At 35.6% G+C, this 17,203-nt stretch overlaps 1 protein-coding gene across 1 annotated transcript in view; it reads right to left on the reverse strand.

Moving 5' to 3' along the window:
- Nucleotides 1-16,924, reverse strand: part of LOC148839220 (secreted frizzled-related protein 1-like) — a 44,199-nt gene extending 27,275 nt beyond the window's left edge. The window contains exons 1-2 of the mRNA XM_088908456.1: nucleotides 16,178-16,924; nucleotides 1,023-1,100 (exon numbers count right to left, since the gene is read on the reverse strand). Of these exons, the coding sequence (XP_088764582.1) occupies nucleotides 1,023-1,100; nucleotides 16,178-16,697 (598 nt within the window). The 5' untranslated portion in view covers nucleotides 16,698-16,924. The remainder of the gene's footprint in view (nucleotides 1-1,022; nucleotides 1,101-16,177) is intronic.
- Between the last annotated feature and the right edge of the window lie 279 nt (nucleotides 16,925-17,203).

The following is a 17,203-nucleotide window of genomic DNA, read 5'->3' on the forward strand; positions in this document are numbered from 1 at the left end:
ATCACAACACAGCATATCACCCAATCAATCAGTACCATGTAATGGGGATGCTTCTCATCAATAGGAACTGGGAAGCTGTCCAGATTGAGAAAAAAAAAGAGGCAATTTCTTTCTAGGTGAATCATAGAACAAAACCTGCTTGAATCGCCAAAAAATCTGAAATGGATCTAGAACAAACTTGAAGCATTAGGCCCAAGTCACACTCAAATGGTCATATCAGAAACACAAGAGTGAGTGTCCCTGAGTGGCCCAGTTAAAGTCCTGTCCTGAATCCAATAGAAAATGTTTGGCCAGGTTTCACAATTTCAGCTACTGGCAACAAACTTGTCAAAATTGGAAAAATGTTCTGAGGATAAATCGCCAAAAATGACACCATTCCACTGCACAAAGCGAATGTAAAAGTCTATGTAGAAAAATAGTAAGAACTGCAGCCAAAGGCACTTTAACCAAGAACAGACACAGACAGTGAATACTTATGGAATCAGTACATTTACATTTTGCACATCTTAGCAGGTTTTTCCAACTTTCAGTTGTCTATTAAAGTATAGTATGACTATACTGAACTAAGACTATACTAAATAGTAAAAATAGTATGACTTTTAAAGAGAGAAGAAATTCTACACCTCACTCCTGATCGGTACTCTTTATACTAGAGTAAAACTGGTATACATTGTTAGAAAAATACTGAAGAACAAGTCCATATGTGCCCAATATTCATTCTATTTTTAAAAAGGCTAATCATTTTATGAAGTGTGCTTCCTTTCAAATCATCTAAAAATGTTCAAATACAAAGAATTAAATAGAAAACTACATTTCAGTAAAGGGCATTTCAAACAGGCTAGTTTTAAACGTATCCAAGCAGTCAAGAGTCCTTAATTCTTCTGGGAAAGGATGTGTGAAGCACGAACACACAAAAGATGTATTGGCAATATTAGAGTTCATTTGCTACTGGCTAAGCAGGAAAAGTGAAAACAAAGCAACTTCCTGGAATCAATCACAAGCTTTATGAGGGGCTGCCTTACCAAACTCACTGGCACACATGTGTTCCAGGATGGCGTCTGTTTTCATTTCATTGTCACATGGCGGGCAGATGCCAGAGTCTGCAACAAAAAGGCAAGACATTGTTAGAGATTCAAAATGTGAAATGTTTATATACAGTATATCTTTTTTGTGCAAAAGGTCAATGTTTATGGACAAGAAATGGTAAAAACAACAGAATTAACTGAAATATTTTAGTATATTCTTCCACATTGCTGGATCAAATGGTTTCAGAGGAAGTATATCTATTTCAACTCATCATTTTTTTCACAAGCACTGTGCTTTATGTTGGGCAGAAGGGTGGTTTACACTGTCTCACAGCTAATAGGCCCTGGGTTCAACTATAGTCATTGGGACCTTTCAGAATGGAGTTTAGTTTGTTTCTTCTTCCACATGGTTTTCCTCCTAATTCCAAATAAGTGTGCAGCTGAGGTCTGGCAACTATAGATGAAAACTAATTCATTGCTAAACCTGAGTGCAGTGCATCTTGTGACATGCTACGTCTGCTTATCTGCATATTATCTCTAATGTAAAGTTGTGAAAAATTATTCTCCACATACATTTATCTTTAAAAATATCAATTGAGTAACATTCTTATAATGCTGATTTCAGTTTATTTAATGAGAAACATCCTGAAGATGCGAACAAGTTTTTCCTACATTGTTACTATACAAATGTATAATCTTGACCTGCAATTACTGCTATTTTTCTATAGTCTTTTTGCACAGTGAGAAAGCTTACACTAAGGTTGCCGTATAGAAAACTGAATTGTGGGACAGGATTCCAGACACAATGAGGCCTTCATAAGACCTAATAAGTCAGGTAAAAAGAACGATACTGAAAGGAGAATAATCCAAGGCGGTTATTCATCTCAATACTTAACTACCAAAAAAGACATTCAACAGCATGTTTAGGATTAAGGAATGCTTCCCCAGGTGAGTCAATCCAAAAGTTATAACCATTTTCTACATATACAGTATATGGAAACAAGATGCTTGCAATTCTTAAAGTGGCATAGGGTGATTCATGGCTTTGCAGTCATACAAAAAACCCTATAGTAAACCTAACAGAGATGAATGACTGTCACCACCAACCTTGAAAAATAACAGACTTTGGGAAAAGAATCAGCCCTGTGAACATCTGCAAGATTGGCAGATTACATTAGTACAACAAAAATACTTTAACCATTTTGAAACGTATATTTTTTTTTATTTTATATGCACCCAGTTTGGAAACCAAAAATTATTTACATCTCAGCTCACAGCACTGCAGGGGGAGAAAAAGGCAGACCTCCTTAAAGCAGTCCGTCAAAAGATAAGGCACCCTGGAGGAGAGGAAGAAATATTTGGAGGAGTACAACATCTGTCACCAAGATCACTGGAAGATCTCAGGTTCCATCTTCCAGAGGGATGAGAGAGCTCTAATTGACGTACCGCAGTCTTACCACTGGCACTGCACTGCTAGCTATGCACCATAGTTTAGTCTGCTGGTAACAGGACCCAGGATCGAGCACGAGCTCAACACACAGTGATGGCATTTAGTGTTTGGGCTACTCACTAGTCCTTCACAAAAAATGCATTTAAAATAAACTGTGTGAATGCATCATGCTAGTTTTTGTTAGACTATTTTGTTTAAATTAAACTTTTGCTCTCAAAAGGACTGTATTTTGATTGTGGAACTGATATTTTATTTACATAATTTAAAAAAAGCACAAAGGTGTAACTAAAAACATAATAAAAAAGTAGCAGGTAGGTCAGGTCTTCTGAACTAAAGAAAGAACTAGCTGGAGGTGCTTCTCTAAGTTTCTGAATGACTGGCTATATGTCAATAAGAATGAGGCACTTCTATAGACAATTTCAGACAGAGCAGGCAACTGCCTGTCTTGCCACAACCTTTATATGAAAAAGGTACTAAAACAAAGACATTCATGTTATATTCTGTTGCTACAGCACAAGTACTGTTCAGGAAACACAGTGGTGCTGACAACAAGCCCTATAAAAACTTTTGCAAAAAGCATTAGAAAAAACAATAACTCCAAAAAGCCTTTCACACTCCAGAAGTCTATATTAATCTCATTTAAACATAATTCAAATCAAACATTATTATTCTAACTTGTTTGTGCTATTGCCTTAGCTGTTGAAAACAAGTATTTGAACTACAAGAAATCAATCTTAGTTTTAAGAGCCGATCCAGACTTATTTATGATTTGTGTGCTGCAATGTTGAGTCTGCACACAGAAGAACTTTTGGGAAGTGATCAAGACATTGTGTAAAGTATACGTTTATAATTTCACTGCCAAGTTACTAAAAGGCTGCCAAATTGTCATCCTGTTCCACAATTATCATTACTTGAAACAGCAGTAATGGTAGAAATAGTTTCTTAATGTAATCAAATAATATGAAAACAGTGATAATTAAACTCCGCTCATGTGATAAATTAAAGATGATTAGATCTTGTCCCATTTCTTTATACATGCTAGGAATGTACATAGCAAAGGTACAATAATGTGCCGACTGGACATAACCACAGTAAGAAATGTACATGGATGGCTTGGCTTTATATTCACACCCAATCAAAACTACAGAGACCATGGGTTGTTGTAACAGGTTTTACATACAAAAATATAATGTAACTTATTGGGGAAAATTCAGAATAGAGAGAACTAACACTAGTCTCTTTTCTGACCTCCCAGTTCTTGTCTGCCCATTACAAACAATATGTAAACTTCAAAGAACCCCCCTGATGTAATTTATGCATAATTTATGCAATTTACTTGACAATAAAATTATAGCTGTAGCAAAACTAAGATTCTAGTGACTTTAGCACTGAAGTGGAGTTTGAGCAATAGACCTTTCAGAAAAGGCTTTCACCCTCACTAGGTTACCAGAAATACCAGAATTGTTTGCATTACAGAGCCAAGATCTGAGAAATCGTTTTGACCACCACCATGAGGCTTTCATTTCCTTTCTAATCATAAAAAAACAAGACAAGAACAAAATCCTTAAGTATTTGTTAAACGCATATCCTAGAGGATTCTATCTCATTTTGTTCCTGACACATAATAAAAGATAATCAAATAAAGAAATTCAGGTAATAAAGAGTCTAATAAACACCAAATTACTGTTTGCACTTTGTAGTTACCATTTTACAAAACAAGGAGATATTCTACAATGGCAGACCATCATTCAACAGAGCATTTTTTCCCCAACTCTCTACACTGGTTTTTCTTAACCAAATTAATATAAACGATGATCAACTTAACTAAAATATGGGTAGATGACATTTTGTAATGAAGTTTAAAAAAAAAGAGACGAATGTGCAAAGCCTAACTGTTTTATAAGAACATAAGCGTTTTCAAATACCAAGATGTTAAAAGAGTTTTATTGGAAAATTATATTCAGGGGAAGTTACAAATCTTTTTACCCCCCCATGATAAAATTTTCCATATCTTAGTAAGATTTCTGAAATGATATTTAAGTGACGACTAAAAAAAGCTTGACTTCTTACTCACATGTTGTTTCTAATGTTTTAAACTCTAAAATATTCACAATTCCTTCCAAAACCAGAGAGCAGACTCTCCAGGGCAAAAGGCCGGGAAAAATCACTATGCCTTCTTATCATCAAGGGCCAGAACCCAGCGCCCTGACCTTGCTGTGGAATTTGCTTGTTTTTATGACATGTCATAATGTCATGGCCCGCAGTGCAACAATACATTCTGCTATCTAGCTGGCTGACCAATGGGGAATGCAAGTGTGCCTTATCTGACAAGGAGAATCCCCCCTTTGAAGCTATAAAACATCACAGTGCTTTTTCAGTTGACTAACGGAACACAAACTGTGTTAAATTGACCAGATATAAGCCTTGTGCATGACTTTACCCTGTCATACAGGGCCTGATGCAGAAAGCTACCAGCCATAAATTGTTTCCTTTGAAAAGACTTAGAATGGTATATGGAAAAATCACATGGTGATGATGTTTGCTCCACATTTAACGCAGATTTATCATGCCTTGTCTAGTGTGATGCAGTATTACATTTCCCATAGCAATTGCACAGTTCTACCTTGAGCCCCCTTTTAAATGATCAGTTAACACTTTGTATCCATGCAAATATTTTTTGCACAATGAAAGAAAAGTCATCTATATTTTAAAATAAAGATGAATTAAAGAAGATCAGAAAGAACTCCTTCCATCACTGTTCATTACATTCCATCATGTCATAATTATCTTTTTGGCCTAAAGTCAAACAATTCAGTGTCCTGTTTGGCTGACTTACCATTGAGGAGTTCAAGTAAATGCATAAAGGCTGCATATCTGAAGTCCCCCGACTAATCTAAAATTGGTTTAAGAGGAATGTGCAAACAGTTTATTTTCTTGGCAACCTGTACAACAGCTTTCCATTAACTTACACAGTTGCTTTATTAAAGAACAGCTTCCTATCCACACAGAAAAATAAGTGTCCTTTAACATCTAATGAAGAAGCCCTTAAGTAGTGAAATTTCACAGCATTTCTACACACATAATGTACGTTTGTGCATAACAATCTGAATCAGGCCCTGTATGAGGCACAGAGCTAGGCTAACAGACATACCTGTCACAAAGTGGAGCAGGTATAAATATCTTGTCACAGCTCCGATTGATCATACATCAGATGTGACAGATTTTAATATGGTGGGGTATGGATATGTTTTTAATATTTCACAATACATCTGCCACAAAATCTAAAACAGAAAGTCAAAGAGAAAAACAGCATTTGACATCTGCACCCCAGGCTGCTTTCATCATTAGGACCAATTCAAAGAATGGCAAATTATGAATGAACAAACCATTCAGGAATATTAATATTTTGGTCAAACAAAACCACAGAGCACACTTTTCACTTCAGTAGGCTGAAAAACAAAAATCAATAAAATTCAGACAAAGGTCTTTTTTCAAAAACAGAGAATATGCTCAGATGGTTCTGAATCGAGATAGGAATGTTTAGAGAATTTCAGCTGAAATGGAATCCAAGCAGTGCTTTAATGGATTAACCCGCTCCAGGGGACCAGATACAAATGCTTTTGATGTTACCTGGAAAACCGTTGGAGGGGCTTCAGTTGAAAAGTTAGTCAGAAACACATGTCTACATTTAATTGTTGGATGTTTCGCTCCAGGATCTGGACAGCTGATCGTACGGAAGAAACCACAAGGTTGTCTGTATGTATGGTGGTAGAAGATTGTGCTACCTGCTTTTTAACCTTGTTCGGAGAAAGCATTGCTAGAGCAGATTCCTAATCTGGTCCAGGAGAACCGCAAATACAACAAGGTTTACTGTAACCTCCTAACATCATTTTCTTATTGCATTAACAAGTCGATGTTTCTGATCAATACAGCAAGTGATCTTTGCAATTCTCAGATAAATTTGCTACTCAAAACCAGATGGGCTAGATGGACCAAATGGCCTCCACTTGTTTACAAACAGTAAATGTTCCATGAGGGATGTTTCCAATCCCAAAGAGCTCTAAATTACTTAATTGACTAAATAACCTTATTAACAAAAGTGATCACTGAGCAATTGTTCCACATTTAGGAATGGGTGATTTAATGTTACATATAAGACCTCCTGGGAAGTAGCTCTTTAGCACCAGCTTCACCATCCTCTCTCCCATCAACCAGAGACAAATCAACTTTAACTGCCAGTCTTACAATCGTGGATTGTCAAGAAACATTGTCACAGATGCCGTTTAACCACACTTGCTACATACTTACATGTATTACAAATTCCCACATTAAAAGATACATTTTGTAACAGATCCATCTATATACCTTTTCAGTATCTAAACCCTACAATGCAACATTCTAACAAATTATGCCCATTATCATCATGCTCAAATGACACTATATGTCATGATATTACATGTTTGCCCACTTGTAGTGAAAAAGTACGAGCAGAATTAATTTGCCATACTTTCATGTAATACCCAAAGAGGCAAAGGACTCTCATTATCATTTCAGCATGTAAACCAAGCTGTTGCATATTTTGTTTAAAGCAGAAAGTCTAGGCTCCCGCAAAAACTTCAGAGTTTTAGGACCAAAACACACCGAAGAACCAAGCTTTCAGAACTAGGTGTATCTACAGTGGTGGAACATTGCCCCACTGGGCAAAAACTGCTTCTTTTCCATCTCCCAGTTTAATTTATTCCGGTAGATTTCTCCAAAATATGCATTTAACCAGAAAATCTCACACTTACCTAAGATCAAAAACTTGGACTCCTTCATGGAAAGCAATATTACTAGGTTTTGAACATGCACATTCAGGGAGATAAGTTATTTTTGTTGTTACTTTTTAATTTACCTTGGGAAAGGAATATGTAATCATAGGGTGTGCGGATCCATTTTTAATTATAAATGGAATTTTCACCCTGTGCACTACAATAAAATCTCAGGAAAGGGCTTGTCAAGAAAGACACTACTGTCTGACAGGCAAAATAAATTACAGCTGGTTTGACAGCCACTTCATGCCCAGAGCAGCCTACAAAACCAAAAGCTTAAGGAATAATGATGAATCATGATAATTAATTTACAAAAGCAAAAGCTTTATGAAACTCCACAAGATTATATGTCGTGAATTCAAAAGATTCTCATTCATTATGTTTTTTTTCTTTTAAATGTTATAATTAGCATAACAGTGTTGCTTAATCTTTTGATCAATTCTTATTTCTAATGTGGAGATTTACTTTTTTAATATGCAAGTAATACCTATAAGATGTGGAGCATTAGTAAGGCAATAGTGTGCAAATAATTTTGATTACTGTTCTATAACATTTAAACCTTTTATAGGGTCTTTATTAATTTAAAAATAATTTCAGAAAACACTTTTGTAACAAAAGGGCTTCGATGATAACAATGACATTCTAATATATTAAGCATTTAAAACTAAAAACTATCAGGTCACTTACAAGTTTTGTGCTTACATCTGTGGATGTTTCAAACTGTTTTGAACATGTGGGAAAATTCAGAAGACATTCACAGCATGCAATCTGGATAAAGCCAAAACACTGAATCAAGCCCCAGATCTGATAGCATTTTACCAATGTTAAAAGTAATGGGTATTGAGGGGAGTTTTACCTTTTGATGTAATTCAAGTAGAAATTAATTCTGGAATCTGTACATCTAATTCTAAAACAAAGTAGTTTTCAAAGCTCTAAAGTGAAAGAAACGGGTATGATGACCTTTCAGTTTTTAAAATCCTTCTTCAATTATCAGCCAGTAAAAACCTTTACCTTTTTACCATTTTTTTTGTTCTCAAATCTAGAACTTGGAGGTAAAACCAGAGGGAGTGGAGGCTGTCCAGTGAAGGGGCACTCTCTTCCCCAGTGTTTGACATCAAGCTCTTTACAGTACAAATAAGACCTCCAGCTTAAGCATAGACACTATTTGAGATGAGGGAGGGTGGAAATCTGCTAGGAGCTCAGGAAAGGCGATATGCATTTTGAAATACTTTGGCATTATGGAATCTGTTCGTACAGAGGCACAGATATTGTGAAAAGGTAGAACTGAAAAAAAACACATGCTTGAGCTCATTTGGCATTACCTGGCACCTTCATGCCAATCTCATTTATCAATGTCAGCATTAAAACTTGGCTACAAGTAACTGACCATGCAGGTGGGAACACTGTGCATGGAAAAGTCTACCAGCACATTACTCAATTCAGTTACACTGAGGAGTGCCAAGTCAAAGCCCATCATTTATTTCAGGATTTCCTAATGCAGGTCTTTAGATCCCTGTTGTCTCCAGAGTTTTATTCCAATTATACCTCTAACTGCTTTAAGCACATAAACTTAATTGATCAATTAGCTTTATTTGAATTTTTCCTCAGCATTTTCAGCTTGTAAAAAAAAAAATAGGCAGGACAAGAGTAAATAAAAAGGAAAGAGTAAAAGAAAGAGTAAAGAAAGTAACCTTTACTCTTAATACCAAATGTATGTACTGTAAATGTAACATAATAACCTCCTACGAAATGCATAATTATTCCCAATGACCAGGTATTCAGGGAAAAAACAAGGTACTGCCTGACTTGGAGACTAAACAGATTCTTTTTTAATTTCTTTATAATACTATAGTCAGGTCTAGGTCAAACCAAGAACTGATCTTCAGCAACTAGTTAAAAAACATGTAATAAAGACAGTAGTTCAATTAGCTTACATACCTTGTGTTCAGTTGGAATGATAACATCAAAAGGATTGTGAAATGCTGCTCACTCCCTTTATAAATGCGGACCCTGAGTTGTGGATGTTAAAGCTTTCATGTCACTTATACTTAATGTTCCCATGATTTGATGCTTAGAACATCTCTCTTTTTATACAAATATTAAATGAACCAGCATTTGATGAACTGCTACCTGTCATGTCCAAATTCAATCAAGAACAAAATATTTCTGTCTGGTTGGTACATACAGAAGTGACAATTTTCCAGACCAATGCCAGTTATTTTTCCATTTTTCCATTTTTTGTTCTTATTCCTGCAGTGCATAAGTATGTCTTTTAAGATGCCTTTAATATCTGTAACTCATTTCATAATCCTGCCACATTTAAGGAATATCTTTTAGTGAGACATGGTGTTTGGAGACATTTGTCAGCTAGGGGTAATTTGAAATGTTAAAAAAGTCAGTTACATCTGTAAACACGTACATAAATACAAATGCATGAATAACCAAGCATTCATTAATAGCTATAAAAATGCATAAGGTCCTGTCATGATAAGTAATCAAAATTACAAATTCTTATAACTTTCCTTAAAGTTAATAATTAAATCAAATTAAAATTGTGGTTAGGCTGAATGAAAGGTTATACTCAGAAAAAAAAAGTAAATGTGTTCTTTTTATTTTAATTATAAGGAAGGTTTTGAATATTGGGCTATACATAAAAAAGTTTTCATCTTTAAACTATTAGCAGAAACTTTTATCACAAAATGGTCACTACATTTTAGCTATAATGATAAAACAATTGCTTTTGTATTAATTAAAGCATTAACAAATTTAAGCATGAATAGAATTCAAATGCAGCATACAATTAAAAGATCTCCTTAGTGCTTAGTTGCACATACTGTACTGCATTGATTACTACTCATTTTTCAAAAGTTACAACTTTAAGTATATTTTTCTGCTTTCTTAAGATAACTAGACTTACTAATCACAGTGGCTCCAGCTATGCTTCCACAGAGGTTGGATACGTATTATGCTGGCAACACTTGTAGTTTATTTTGTTGTTTTTGTATTATATTGACTAGTTATGACCATTTTTTACCACAAATACGCACAATGCAGACATGTATCCAGGTTAATGTTTCTAGATCACATAAAATATAAGAACAGCTCATAAAGAAATCTTTGGCAACACAGAGGAGAAGTTCTTTGTCATTTGTAAAAAAATGCAGGCTAGATCTCCAAGATTCTTACCTTAAGATATTGCATTTTAATATACACAGAATCTACAGCTGCAGAAGTCTTTAATACTACACTTAAATAAAAGCTGATTTTCCAAAATACATAGTACTAATATATTAAAGAAACAAAACTTTGTTAATAACTGAAATTAATTTAGTAACAAACTTAAATCTCAAATCACTATGACTGTGTTCCCCAGTTACTTATATTTCAAAGTAAGAGCCTTCAGAATTTAGCATTTAAAAACTACCCAGAAATCAACAAATTCACAAAGGTGGTGAGAAAATAGTAAAGGAAGAGAACAGAGGATTACTCACATGTAGGTGCCAATCACCTCATTCTTATTGAAATGAAGTGCATCTGGAAGTAACAGTTTTGAGTGGCAAGATGCCGAGAGCTGTGGTTAAGACACTGATCATAATTAGGTGGTCTTCTTTGGTATGTAGGCTCCTGTTGTCATAGAAATGACGTTTGCATCTTTTTAACTGATGGACAGTTACTTTTTTTCTCAAATACAATCCATCAGAACTTGTGGTCACATCCGCTCATGAAATGGCAACAATTTTTGTGTGCCTTCTTTAATGACACTGTGAAATTCTAAAAATATTCTCAAAGTTAATGGCATTGATAGGGGTCAAATTAAAAGAACAGTAATGCAGTATATAATACATTCAAGTACATAATAAAGAAGATATCTTACATGTTCATGTCACAAACCTAGCATACTTTCCTTCAATAGTTAAAATGACCTTAACTTTGCCTAATTTAAGATTTAAGAACATTAGCGATTGATCTCCACATTGAATATTTACACTAGATATACATAAATACACATGCATGTGCTCTATTCAAACAGCTTTACTGGTTACACTTTGATGAAGCAACGTCCAAATTGCACCCATGTGCAAAGAGTATGGATAAGGAACTACCTGGTAATTCAAAAGATGTTATTTTTCAATTCCCATCTTTTCATCTTTGCATCTTTTCAAATTAGCACCCACTTATTACTCTAAGTAGCACTCTGGTAATTTGCCCGCCTTATGCACAGATTAAAATAATTGATTGTCAAAAGTAACATCATTGTATGGACTTCACCGTTATGAAAGGGAATAAGGTTGGCAGCAGCAGAGAAATGAAAACCACTATGTTAATGCTGTCTAAAATCCTTGCTTGATTGCAGCATGAAAAAAAGGAAAATGGTGCATGACTCTTACTTTATGTTGCCCACTATTTGCAATTTTCCACACATTCTCCAGCACTTCTACAACCTCATGTCTCAGGGAACTGGGTCACAGAACTCTATATACCCAGAAGTGCTTTTACACAACCTTACTCTCAACTTCTAAATCAGAACTCTTCATACAGTAGTAAACCATAGCAAAACCCTGCTCTTTTAATAGGAGTGGCAGCTTTTTTGGTGGTAGTACAACAGGATTTCAATGTGATTTTTAAAGTATAAATCACATATATCTATTATTAAAGAAAATGAGCTATGACAATTTTAAGAGTAAATACACAGGTAAAGCACAGATTGTTCCATTGTTTGGGTCATGATCCGTTAAGTTCAGACTAAACAAGAAGCCAACGAAATCAGGAACTAGAGTGGTACACTAAGAACATACTGTGACTTTTGTGGTTATAAAAGGATTTACAGAACCAATTTCAAAATACTGTAGCTTGATTCACTTTTCCAATCTTTGTACTAGGTTTTGGAAGAATTCTAAAACAAAAGACTTATTTTATCCATACTCAGGCTGCCTCTTGCTAGATTTGCACAACAGCTGTTGTCAGAAAATTGCATGCAAATTTTTACTGGAGACAAAACTTTGAAAAAAGCCCACTCAGCTATAGTTGAGAAAACTTAATCCTTGGATGACTTGTACCACAGCCAAACAAATTTTAAAGCATTTTACAAGAACTGATAAGACAGGAGAACAGGTGTCATCCTGTAACAGGAATGCTGTGTGGTCGTCTGCAAAATCGGCTTGTCTAAGCTGCTGTGAGTTATTTTGGGGCTCTGTGCCAAAATATACTTGGGACCAGAATATTTGACTAACTCTGCACTTCAGCAGTAGACTAAAAACCAGGACTACGAACCCCCTTCCAAGAACACAGAAACTTTAAATGCACACAACAGCATGCATTTCCTTATCTCAATACATTTCATTACAGAAACTTAACAGCCATATCAGAATATCACTGCAACTGACAAGAACTGCTTACAAGGCAACAAGCTTTAAAGCAAAGTTTATTTCATTGGCTGAATACAGTAGATGTTGGAATTCATTCATTCAGATGTTTTGCAACACATTATGTAAAGACAACTTACAGTTGTTGGTACTTGATCTCAATTCTTATTTTTACCTAGATTATATTGTACAGTCCTAATTGATCAAAGAATTGACTTCTTATGACCACGGAATGTCACTAGCATGTCATTTCTACTCTCATCATTGTACTTTATAGTCAGAAAAACCAAAAGTGTTATCATCCTCTAACTCTGTAGGAGTCCAACGGTTGTCATTTTAAAGCAGCTGAAGAAGAAAATCTTTAATTATAATCATTTATGACCTGAAAAAAATACGATTTATCGAAAATATTAGATTTTTACCCATGGAGAATGCAAGGAGCCAGCTCCCTGAAAAGTAGGAAATGTGTTACATCTCTACAGACACCTTTACCAGCACAAACAACATTTCTGACAACAATCAGACTGTAGTACAAAATTTCCAGTCACACCGTTTGCATTTTAAATAATTGAGGCAATTCATCTTGAAAGCTTACTGCATCACCTCTTTAAAACTAGTGTACAACTGCAATTCTTTCAGACTACTCATAAAGCTTCCCTTGCTTTTAAATCAGTGTTTAACCTTATCATTCCTTTATTGTTTTAAACCACATTATGGGATCCCCAGATGAGGGCTGATTGATGTCAAGAGCAGACAGAAACGGAAATTAAAACTGAAGTGTTTATCAATGCTCCTAGGTGCAATATTGGAAGAATATGCCATTTGTTGCTTGGAAATTTAGTTTCTGCAAAAGTACTGTTAAGTTTGAAAAAACAGCTTCTTTCAATCTTTAACCAGTTCCCTCGTGTATTTATGCAGAATGTAAAGTGCTCATTTTTAGAACTGTGAAAACAACACTTTGCTTTTTCCTCTTGAAGATGTGTTGCTTTATGGTCACTGACATTAGTCTTGTTTTCATAGCTGTGCAAAGCGTAAAAAAATAGTTTCAGAACACGCAAAGCACATTTGATAAGTATATTTGAGAAATTATAATTTATACATTTAAAACCTTGTCATTTAAATATTTCATATTTTTCAGTTACCAAAATCTAGATGTGCCGATTTTAGTGTTCCAACTCTATGCAAGTCTCAAAGGTCAAAAGACATAATTCAGTAAAAGCAGTTACAGTTTTAAAAAAGTATACAAATTTCAAATTACAGTTAGAACAAGTGTTACTTGAGTATTAATACCACAAATCTTTTCCAACTTCATTATTTTACATTTTCGAAATGATTTTATTGACAAAGATATCAATAGGGGCCGATTTAATTAAACAGGACTTTGTCATGGAAAATGTTCCCACAGTTCATACAAATTTAGTCAGTTACTGTATGTTCAATTACACAAAATATATATTTTAAATTTACTGACACACTAACACATACCAGTACGAATAAGATGGGACTGGGTATCCCCTTGTGTGTACGTACAGACTACTTGTCATCTAATTCATTGCACTGGATTCAACAACTGCTTTTGCCTCCAGTAATAGAAGTTGCTGGTCAATCATCATGACCAATATTACAAAATTGCAGCAATGACCCATTTTATGGAGGGATAATGATCCTGAAATTGGTATTTATTTACTCCACATTTAGAAATTCCTTTTGGATTTATGACAGATAATCTAATGTTTTATATTCTCTGTTGGGAAAAGGGCCCTCTGTAAACCAGTGTCTTTGGATTTCTGCACAAGTAATTGTTGAAAGCTGTAGAGACTACACAGCAGTAATTCAGCACTGAATAAAACAGTAAAGAATAGCTATGAATTCCAGTTCAAAAGCAGCCTAGATGTAACATGCCTCTATAGGAGTGTGTATATAAAAATACTATACTTCTATGATAAATTTAAATGTGTATGGTTAACCAGACATTTTCAGATTCTATTTTTTACTATTCAGAATAGTAAAAGACAACCCACTGTCAATCCATCCTTGAAAAAGGAAGCCAAAAGTATGTGCTCCAGAAGAGAGAAGCCATTCAGCTATAATATGCAGCCTTAAACCCTTTAACAAAAGATGCATTTATGTAATCCAATGATTCTCTCTAGAATCAGGGAAAAAAGTTATGGGGGGAGGGCTGCAAGGTTAGTCGTGAACCTGCAATTACATTTGCAGACTTAATAAAGGAAGGACATTTAGAATTTGCCAAAGATGCTGACTGCTTTTAAACACCATGTGCATCTCCTTCTGTCAGTGGGTTAGGAAACAAAGCTTCTTAGTTTATTAAAACCAGTTTAAGTTAAAGCTTAATTATACCTATTATTTTATGTTTATTTGGAATTGCAGGCAATTAGTATAATTGAGCAGTGCAAGACCATTAACAGAAAAAAATACATGAATTAATAGTAACTTTTAAAAAAATTAACACTTAAGATAACCCCCCACTAGCATTTTTACCAAAACATAGCAGTTCGAGTACATGACTTAAGAGTGCTTTCGAAGAATGAAGGCTTAATCATGAAAGTAAATCACAGACACATGCATACAGTGCATGCCAAACCATTTTAATGTTTTTTAAAATTGAAATTTCTTATTTTGCTCAAATGATTCATGTAATCTGGAGCAAATGAACTAAGTTTAAGATTTCTCTTCTTTAACCACGCTTTTGAAAAATAAAACATGTGGTTTAAAGAAGAGTTGAGGATGTTCAGCATAGAAGTCCATAGTGCAAGACAAGAGTGGAGGAATTCATATTCAAAACATAAACATAAGAACAAAACAAGGACAATTAAGAATAATATTCATCATCATCATCATCCAGATGAACTATACGCATCTACAGTAACTTGTGATCTGCTCTTTCGCCTTTTGAAAATTCCTTTGCTTTGTTTGCGTACTAGATGAAATAGTAAAAGTAGCCTTTCTTCTTTGTTTTGAGTGACTGAAAACACTCTTCAGACACACCTTATGTTTTTACTTGTTAAGGTGTTAAAACCTTACGTAATACTAATGAAATGCTCATGTGCAGCAAGGATTGTGCAATAAATTATCACTACCTGAAAATAATAAAATAGCAAAGACTATCTGATTGCAGTTTGCACCATTATATTTTTAGGATATAAAGGTCTAATTTACTCAAATGGTAAACTGGAGAAAAGGATACAGTCTGTTTCTGCTTTCTATTAAAATTACTGAAGAAAAAAAAATCCATATTGTTTATTTTTAGAAGAAAAGTATGACCTGCATTTATTCAAAGCATTAACAGAAAAACAAAACACTGAATAGCTCAAATAAGAAAAGTGACAACTGAGATCTCACAGATCTCTTCAATTGTTCTCCCTTCTATAGCTGACAACTAAATGGCTAAGTGACAAAAGGACAGGTTTAGATTTATCACTGTGTTTTTACACTGAATCATTTCATAAGCATTTGCAACAGACTCACCTTCATGCACTATGTAGGGAAGAACAAAGAATTATCTTTTACCTTGGGTTTTGGCGGGTTCTGTATTGTTGCTCATGGCGATGCAGACGTCATCTTGGGGGAACTTGTCGCAGGTAAGCATCTCTGGCCAAGGGAAGCCAAACGCCTCCATGATGGGGGTACAGCCATCCCTCACAGCCTCGCACAGCCAGCGACAGGGGTAAATGGGGCGATCCAGGCAGACAGGGGCAAATAGGGAGCACAGGAAGACTTGGGTGCCCGGGTGGCAGTTTTTGTGTACCAGAGGCACCCAGCTGCCGGCCTGCTGCCTCACCTCTGCCATGGTCTCATGTTCCAGGAGGTTAGGCAGGAGCATCTGGTTGTAGCCCACATTGTGGCAGAGCTTCAGGTCATCAGGAATGTCCACACACTGTGGGGGCTTGCCATAGATGCGCCCCGTGGGGTACTGATCCGACTTCCAGCTCAGGTATTCATATTCAGAAGCCCCAGTAACAGGCACCAATAAAAGAATTAAAGCCAAAGACATGAGGCTCCACAACGGCAAGGTGAAAAAGCACTGCATTCTAAGGGGAGGCACAATTCTTTTTTTAAAAAAAATACCTTTATATAATACCTTAAAACAGCTTGATTGTATAAACTGATAGCCCCAGCTGTTGTGTTTGCTGACTAAATCTTAATGACAGATCCCCAGCATCAAAGCTCAAGCCGCTGTCTCACAACCTAAAATGAGAACCTTTGCGCTGCCACTGATACTGCTACTGCGGCTGCTACGCTTGCCTTCCCTCCTCTGAAGTCAAACTACCGCTCGGCTAGGTAGCATTGCGAAAAATGCACGCTGTCCAAGCAGAAGAGGGGATTGTGAAGTGCGCACCGTCCAATCGGAGAGCGTCAGCGCCTTTTGGTAGTCGAAAGTCAATCAAAGAGCTCAATTAGCCAATCAGCAAGACAGGGCTTGACATTTTTTTGTTCAACTTTACTCCTCCCTTCCCAAATGTGCTACCTGATTGCAGCAACAAAGTACATGTTTAGCTCATTTTATAGCAGAACGCACGTCCCCTTCCCCCACCA

Source organism: Atractosteus spatula, chromosome 2 (genome assembly GCF_055471065.1).
Source record: "Atractosteus spatula isolate fAtrSpa1 chromosome 2, fAtrSpa1.hap1, whole genome shotgun sequence".
NCBI lineage: Eukaryota > Metazoa > Chordata > Actinopteri > Semionotiformes > Lepisosteidae > Atractosteus > Atractosteus spatula.